Source organism: Atractosteus spatula, chromosome 11 (assembly GCF_055471065.1).
Source record: "Atractosteus spatula isolate fAtrSpa1 chromosome 11, fAtrSpa1.hap1, whole genome shotgun sequence".
Taxonomy (NCBI): domain Eukaryota; kingdom Metazoa; phylum Chordata; class Actinopteri; order Semionotiformes; family Lepisosteidae; genus Atractosteus; species Atractosteus spatula.
The window spans coordinates 49502119-49511138 of NC_142716.1; the positions used below are offsets into that span (position 1 = coordinate 49502119).

The following is a 9020-nucleotide window of genomic DNA, read 5'->3' on the forward strand; positions in this document are numbered from 1 at the left end:
CGTCACTCCTTCGCCCAGAAAGCCCCGACTCTGTGCGTCACAGATGAAGGAAACAGCGGTAAGTACACAGTTTACTTCTTGCGTGCAATAACGTTTTCATTTATATGATTTATGCATATAGCGATTAATATTCGCATTAGAATTAAATTCGGCAAACGCACTTGCCGGTACCGGTCACCCGCGATGTCTGTCCAGTGTTGCGGTAAACGCACTTCTAACACACCGAGTTTAACAGGAGTCATTTTAGGAGTCGGTGGTGACAAATTTCTTTTACTTTACCGAGGGTTTCATCATTTAAAAACTGCAGGGTTGGCGAGTGCAGGATGAGTTAGCGCTTTTCTATTGAAAGGGACAAATTTACTTGTTTGCCTATACGAAACCAGAATATTGGCGTGAAAATGGAATACTGTCTTGCTGTGGCACGAAGCTCGGGAATCCGATCGCAGGCTTCCGAGAGCTTTTCACTGTCGACATCCTGAAGTTTCTGTTCAGTAGAATCGAAACTTAAAAGGCGCCGCCCGCCCTGCGAGTCGGTTCCGCAGCCTCGCCCGTCTGTGAGTCCGTGAAAACTGCCGGGACGGGCTCGGGGTCCTGTGTACGGCAGTGCAGTTCAGTCAGGGGGCAGACAGCGCAGGGAGGCGATCCGAACCGCTGCTTCTGCCTTGAAGAGCCGAGACGGCCTGGGCGGTCCGGTGTGGTGAAATGTCGGACGGGCCGCAGCAAGCAGGTGAGTGGAACAGAACTTCTCCGACCGAATCGACCTTTAAGCGCTCATTTGTCCTCATCAGGTATTTGAGGAAGCAAGGGGGTCTGGCGAGAACTGGCGGGGGGTGCGTGTGGACAAAATAGACACCTGGTGTGTTTTAAACTTGGCAAGACGACAGTGGAGTAACACGACAGGAAAGTGCCCAGTCCAGAACCGAGCTCAGACTGTTCCCGAGTTGAAAGAACCACAGCTGGCTCCTCAGAACTCCTGTGCTTATTCTTTAGGAAGCACAATTTACAGGCTGCTGAGGCTGATAAAAGCAAAAGGGAGGAAACCCAACCAGTAGATTGTCTGCAGTGCTGTTTATTTATCTCACTTCGGCTTTTAAAAACCGAGTGAAAAGTTCATTATCTAATTCTGGAACTCGCCTGTCTGTATACAATTTTGACATTGAAATGTGGGGTATTTTTTTCTATTACTCCATTTCAGAATAACAAGATGTAATAACTTATATTGTGGTGTATCAGATAACAGTCAGAAATCAAAATATCTGCACTGGCTTGGTAACTTCCAGATTTGATACTATCATTTTTGCTACTGATAAATGCAGAAGGAACTTGTCATTTTCCTAGATTCTGTGATAGAATTGACTGGATGAATAAGGTAAAGTAAACCAATATAAAAGCTAATTAATTCTCCCTGATTTGTCATATCAAGAGTGAACATGGAATGCCAGTGACCCCTGCACCCTGATATTGGGACCAAAGGTGTTTTAAAAATGGGTAAGTGTGCTGGAATAAATACTGTAGAATTTCAGTTTATTACAAAAAACAAGATAAAGAACAAATCTTAAACTGGTATCTTAAAATGAGAGAACAGAATTTTCATTTTATATGTTATATGCACGTTAAAGCTGCACTATGGAGATATATGGAGAAAAAGAGCCCTCAGATCACAGAGGTGCTGTTTTGTAAAAAAAAATCATTGAAAGTAGAATCAACTAGGCACATTCTCTACTGTAAAACAATGTGTTTATTATTAGCAAAATTCAATGTTTTCAAATGCCAAGTAAAATGAAGTGTTATTGTGTGAAAAGGCTTGTGTTTCCTCTCTTGACAGTTTTCTAAGTTCTTGGCTTGACCTCTTTCTTCAGAATACAGCAGGAAGCCCGTGGCAGAGTGGACAGAGTCGGATGTCAGCGCCTGGCTGGAAGCTATCGGCGTGAAGCAGCAGTACATTCAGAGACTCCAGGAGGAGGAGGTGGACGGGCGTGTCCTCGGCGCGGTCACGGAGGAGTACCTGGTGAGGCAGACCGGGATGAGATCCGGACCCGCGCTCCTGATTGTGCAGAAGCGGAACGAGCTGCTCGAGTCTCGCCAGGAGCGCAGACCGCAGATGGATGAGCCGCCAGCTCCAAGGAAGGGCGCGCCGCAGGACTCCCAGCCTGCCCATCGGGCCGAACCGCAGGCGGCCTCGGGGGGGCTCGGCGATGTGCACGACCGCCCAGACAGCCGGGCGCCAGCGAGAAGGGACTGCAAGCCGCGGCCCCTAAACAAGCTTGGCCAGGACTTCACCTACGCCAAACACAACGTCCTGCAGCCAGAATCGGGGGTCATAGACCTCATGACGCCCTGTCACGAATATAAGGCCTTTACCACGGCCGCTGGCCTGGACCGCGCGAGGCTGCAGGCCAAGTTCGCCAAAGAGGTCCTCAAGTTCGCCTGCGGGTGCCTGAACGTCCGATCGAACGGCATCATCCACTTCGGAGTCGTGGACAGCAAAGACGACAACGACCATGTGCACGGGGAGATAATCGGGGTTCCTGTGAGGGAGAGAGACATCTATACGGACGCACTGGATCACATAGAAAAGTGCTTCCAAGACTCGGACTGTGAGTCTGCCAGGCAGTGCATCCGCCCGCCACAGTTTGTAGAAGTCATCGACATGAACGGCACAGAAAAGCTCTACGTCGTTGAAGTGGACATTGTGCCCACTGCGAGCATTGTGAAAGGCAAAGTTTACACTGTCTGCCTGCCTAATTTTAGTGAAAAGGCCAATAAAGTACAAAAGGAGAAGAGTACAATCTATCGGCGAGTAGGTGCCAAGACTGAACCGGTCAGTGACCTGAATGATTTCTATAGCCATGTGAAAGACCGAGATGCCCGAAGGGAGGAAGCCGAAGCCTCTTATTTTCAGAACTGGCCAGACTTGTGTGAGGACTTGGGCAGAAAGTTGACTGTTTTGATCACCAGTGGCAAGAAGTATATAGAAAAGGAAAAGTGGTACATTCTTGTTACTAATAAATTTGAACCAGAGCATTTGAGCCACATTGATTTCTTATTGAACATGAAGATTTTCTGTGTGTTCGATTTTGACCCCGACTCGAAAATATCTGGATTTTGTAGTAAATACCAAGACCATCATGCAGTAAACCTTCATTTCCTCCAGAACTACAAAATGCAGAACGCCATGAGCATCAACGACTTCGTTCAGCACTTGCACTTGTTTGAACACACCAGCTGGATATTCTGCAATGGTCGTAGTGATTATCGTGGAAAGGAGGTTCCCTGTGAGGAGCTGACCTGGATTAAAACCAGGAAGACGCTACTGAAGGAGGCGGTGTCCGTGATCTGCAAACAGATTTTGCCCAAGGGCTCCTTTCTGGTGATCTTTCTCCTCATGGCACCCATCGAGCAGCCTCTCGTGCACACGTTCCACGAGTTCTTTGCCGAGATGCAGGGCCACGAAGACATTGTTTGCATCTCGGAATCGGAAGAAAACCATTGCAAGTGGGCGGGCTTTGCTCAGGCGTCCTGCAGTGCGGAGACTGTGAACCGCGCAAGCGTCGTCGGGATGAAAATGAGTCACGTGAACGCAACCATCCAGCGCATACAGCCCATCACAGCCCGGGCTACCAAGCACCTGCCGGTCTACAGCAAGGGGCTCTGCTTGCTTGAAACAGTCGAGGAAGAGAGGATGTCGTCCTTGGAGGTCCTGAGTGTTGAGCAGTGTGAAGAGACCAGCACCGACTTTGTTGACCTCGAGAAAGACAACATCGAACGCCATTTTTACCATGGGGGAAAGGTGACGTGGTTGAATTTTTGGCTGGCAGAAAAGAAATTCGTTGGGGAAGTTATTCAGAGGGAAGCATACAGGGAGGTCTCCAAATTTATTGATGATAGTTTGAAACGCAGGGCACACCAGATGCCTGTAAACATTATAAATATATACCATCATCCTGGCAGTGGGGGCAGTACAGTGGCAAGACAGATCCTCTGGAACTACAGAAAGGACCTCCGATGTGCAGTGGTAAAGCCTTCATTCTCTGCAGCCACCGTGTGCGAGCACGCAGTTAAACTGCGAGAATACGAGGAAAGGGACGCGCAGAAGTGTCTCCCTGTGCTCCTGTTGGTGGAAGATAGTGACGAAGACTACATTGACGACCTGCGGAGCGAGCTGAACGTTGCCATGAATACCAAGAAGATCAACCAAGGAGCTCTCTGCTTCATCCTGCTGAGCTGCAGGCGGTCCCATAACCCAGAAAAAATGTGCAAGGAATCGCCTTTGCAGAACGTTTCCGTGACTCACAAGCTGACACCGGAGGAGAAGAGAATGTTTGCAGGGAAAAGGAAGAAGCTGGAAGAGCAGTATCAGCCAGAATTCATCTTGACTTTTGTGCTGATGAGCGAAGAATTTGAGACCCAGTACATACAAGACTTTGTGAAACATATGTTACAAGATATTGACCATTCATCTCCAGCCACCCGCCTCATGCGCTACGTGGCCTTGCTCAACTCCTATGTACAGAACTCCTACATCTCACAGTCCCATTGCGAAGCCTTGTTGGCCATCACCATCCATATGAATCGATTCCGCCAGAACACCTTTGAAGGATCACTAAGCGAACAGGCCAAGCTGGTGTTCATACACCTGAGAGACGAAAAGACCCACATTGAATCGATTCGTATAATTCATCCCTTAGTCGCGCAGGAAATCCTCCAACAACTCTCGGGCAGCCAGCAGCAGAGCAGCATCGCCATGGATCTCCTGCAAGAAGAAGTGCTTTTCGAGCACAGGTTTGGGAGAGAAGAGTTTGTGAGGTATGTGCGGGATTTATTTATGAGACGCTGCCGAGTGATTCAGGGGGACAAATCAGACAGTTTCTTCTCTCCTCTCATTGAGCATGTGACGCAGACAGAAAGCCCAGAGCGGGCTATTGAGCTTTTCAAAGCGGCCTATATACGTTTCAAGAAAGATGCCTTTTTTGCTCAGCAGCTTGCAAGGCTGAATTACTTCCACGAAAAGTTCGAAGAAGCAAGATGTTGGGCAGAAACTGCAGCTAAAGAAATGCCCAATAATTCCTTTATTCTGGACACAAAAGGCCAGGTGTTCAGGAAGTGGTTCATGGCTAAATGTAAGTCACTGGACAAACAGAGTAAAACGCCTGAAAAGACAGCAGATGCAATTGAAACAGCACTTACAGCCATGGAGTGTTTCAGAGCCTGTCAGAAAGCAGCAAAACTAGATAACAGTATCATGAATAATTCAGGGTTTTTCTCAGAAGTGGAAGTTGGATGTCATTTGTTAAAGCTCATTACTTCCTTGAAACCTTTTTCAAACAAAGCTATCGGCCGCTCAGAATTTCTGAGGTATCTGCTCACGGACTATATTCCTGAAGAAGTACGAAAGCCCTGGGAGAATTTCCACAGCGATCTGAAAACTGTTCAGAAGACCATGTATGAAGCTCTGGAATGGATTTCTGAGGACCTGAGTTACTTTCAGACGGACACAAACACAGAAGAGGAGGAAACCAGCAGCACAGATTTTAAGATAAACAATCCCAAGAACTGGCTGGTCAATAAGTCCTTAGTGTACGGACAGTATTTCAGTGAAGATTCCATCTGGTCAGCTAAACAAACCTGCGGCTCAAGCCTGGACAGTTTAACCCCTTTCATGAAACGCATGCACATTTACTGCCTTGGGGGTGGAAATATTACTACCATTTTTTCCCTGCTGACTGAGCAGAAAGATAAGGCCCCAGTCAAGGTGCTGCAAGACATCATATCCATGTACCCTAATGATCCCCAGAAGGCCAGACTGGATCAGATGGATCTTGTCAATTACATTGCCTCTCAGATTTCACTAGGCTGCCTCTCAGCTCGCTCTCCCGGACTGGCATCTCTTCCTGAGCTGCAGGAGCTCAGCCAACAGTTTCCAAAGGAGGAAAGCAGATGTCGACCGAGCGCCTTGTTCTTACGAACCCTGCTCTTCTGGCCTGAAGAGCAAGACAGCGAGCACGACAAAGAAATGAAATACGAGATCATCATGTCAGCCGTTGAATTTCTCAAAAGAAGCTACCGGGTCAAAATGAAAGACGTCCCTCGAAGGAAGAGGAGGATCTTCACCCACTTCTTCCTGGGCAATGGCAGTGGGTGGGACAGGATTGTTCACAAGAGCAAGGTGGAGGCGCACACAAAGCTCTTCTCGGTGGACGAGAAGAGGATGAAGTGGTTCCGCGGGGAGGTATGGAAGATGCCAGAGATCAGGAGGCTCCTGAAACCCGTCCATGGGTGGACAGAAGATGGGACCGTTTTTCTTCATGCCCCGAAGAAGCGAAAGCTCATGATCCATGCTCTGAATTCGGCTTCGGTGCCTTACGGCAATGAAAACGTCACTTTCTATTTGGGGTTTTCCTTTCAAGGCCTGGTGGCTTACAATGTCACTGTTACTGGGGAAAAGATACCTGATTTAAAATGTGCATGAAACAAGGAAGCACCTGTGTGGGAATGTTCACTTACAGAACACAGCTACGCTGCAGCTATTCCTATTAAAGCACATAAGTGTCTGACATAAGGCGCTCAAACCTAAACATCAATGATGGGAAAGATCCAAATCCTTGCTAATTTTGGTATTGTGTTCTTCTAAGCTGGGCCATTTCCATGCTTTTAAGAGAAAACTCTTCCTCTTTGGCCTGATCATTAGGATTGAAATGTTTAGGAAAAAAACATCAAATATGAAGTAATTTATATTTTAACCAGTGCAAAATTTAAAAAGAAGATTATCTTTGGAAACGTAAAAAGCAATGTAGCAAAAGATGATCTATTGTGCTAGGCATTCAAAATGCAGAAAATGAGTTTTGTAAACAATAGCTATAAATATTGTAGGTTTTAAGGAGCATTTGAATGCAAATGCTATTATGATGTCCACATATACAGAGTACTTAATTTTCTAAAGAAGAAAAAATATTTTTAAATGTTCACTGTTATTATTTTACACATAGGCTTCAAGATTCAAAGGACTGATTGACTAAAGGGAAAAGTCCAATGACAGAAGCACCCTGCTGTTTGATCTCCAGTGATTAGCACTGTGTCACTGTCGTGTGGGGATACTGATTCCTGCCCACTTTCAGGAATGAGCTGGTTTGATGTCCTTAAAAGTATGAAATGTTTTCAGCAGGTCTGAGCTATACAATCAAACTGGGTTGCTGGATAGTTTTTACAGTCTTATTCTCTTTTTATGATGCCTTCAAGTCTGCCACAGTCTGTCGGATCTTTGGGGCGACTTCCAGATTAAATAAGCTAAAATGATAAAGATGAAGATAAAATGCAGGACACCAGGACAGCAGTGTCGGGTTGAACCCTCATCTCGTCAGATCGGAAGCAGAAGTCAATACCAGCAGGAGTATCGCGGAGGGATTCGGGGTTCCTGAGGGAGGAGACTTGGGGCTGTAGAGTCGAGAAGACCAGCACCACTCCTTTACAGCAAACACACGCCCCAGGCGCACTGGCCTCACCCAGGCAGGGCAAGGGGCTGCTGGGTCTGAGGATTTACTTTTGTGTATATATAAGCACTTCGAGAGTAGATCAGGTCTTGGAACTGTTGTCAGTATTTGTGGATCTGATGTTCCCGCCCTGTTAGAAGCTGTGCCTTTTCTGTGGCGGGTTGGCCCCGCTGTCTGACTGCCTGGTCCCACATACACATACCTTCCCCCTGAAATCCTCGCTTGTGCTGTATTTTATCATGAGCAATGTTTAATGTCGGTTTGAATATATTGTAGCGCTTTCGGGTTCACGTGGGTATGCGCCCTCGCCGCTGCTGCCTCGAACCCGGGCCTCCGGCATCACTCAACAGGGACCCAGCCATCTAAGCTAAAGGGAGATCTCCCCTCAGCCCAACGGCTGAGGTCCCTGCTATTCACGGGGAAAGGCGGTGACGTCACCGCGCTGGTAAGCCGGCTCCCACAACCTGTAATGTCGGCCGTATGCGTTACGATATCAATTTTATGTACTATATGACTTGCTTTCCCCGTTTGACGTTGTAAAACTAGCGTTACTATATTTCAGTGTTAAGGAAAGGGGACACTCCCTAAAGCGGTAGGTGGTGGTGAATTAAAGCACTTTGTATCAATGTCGGGTGTTTTACGCATGCAGTGTACTACACTTCGCCTGTTTTTCTATATTGTAACGCTTACGGCCGTCAGGTACTGTGTAAGAGCCGGCGTACCAGAGCAGGTGACGTCACCGCCCTTCCCTATGATAGCAGGACTACAGCTACTGGGCTGGAAAGAGATCTCTCTTTAGCTCACGGGGTTGGGTCGCTGCAGAGAGACGCGGAAGTCCCGGGTTCGAGCCACCTATACTTTGGGCCGACCTGATGCGGCAAGGGCGCCCGCCTGAGCCCCCGTTGCGTTACAATATCAATGTCAAAATAAAAAGTGATCTGGCCTAAAATAATCAATGTTGTACTTGCAATGTGGAGTTTGCGCCGTGGGTGAGCCGGGTGGAGGCTGGCATTAGCCTGTGGTTGTTCAGAAGGACTGTTGATCGGGGCAGCGAGCTGGACCGGTCCGGTCCGAGACGGTACCCGACACTCAGACATCCGCTTCCTCTGTCGAGTGATCATAACACTCAGTTTCTTCCGGGCGGAGACTTTAGGGCCAAAAATAAAAAAAATATCAAATGTTATATGTAAAAAATACATAATTGGCTCATATAATTTACTTCATTATCTCTGACAGTTAATTGTTTTTTTCTGTTTGTGATTTTTTTTCTCTTGTATATGTTTGTGCTCCTCTAATTCTATTTGTAAATTCTTTATACATTTCATAAAAATAATTTTAAAAAAAGATGTCAGGACCAAAAAACGGGGACGTGTCCCGGGAAAAAAAACAACACACGTGTATTACACCAGCAAAACAATAATCTAACATTTTTTGCAAGCGTAAGAAAAAAATCTCATGGCATTTTTTCAGAAGACGGTTTCATTGCATTTTACTTTTCACTCCGTAGAATTTTTAGAGAATGCAAACCCCTTC

At 46.9% G+C, this 9020-nt stretch overlaps 1 protein-coding gene across 2 annotated transcripts; it reads left to right on the top strand.

Annotated features, from left to right (window-relative positions):
• Positions 1-591: 591 nt before the first annotated feature.
• Positions 592-8436, top strand: samd9l (sterile alpha motif domain containing 9 like). 2 transcript variants are annotated; one of them, XM_088926692.1, is made up of 3 exons: positions 592-727; positions 1424-1488; positions 1860-8436. In XM_088926692.1, the coding sequence occupies exons 2-3, from the start codon at positions 1485-1487 to the stop codon at positions 6467-6469; spliced, it is 4614 nt and encodes a 1537-aa protein (XP_088782818.1). In that variant the 5' UTR covers positions 592-727; positions 1424-1484; the 3' UTR covers positions 6470-8436. The 2 variants fall into 2 exon arrangements, with proteins under 2 accessions (XP_088782818.1, XP_088782819.1); XM_088926693.1 differs by lacking the exon at positions 592-727 and having other exon boundaries at positions 1080-1488.
• The last annotated feature ends 584 nt before the right edge of the window (positions 8437-9020 follow it).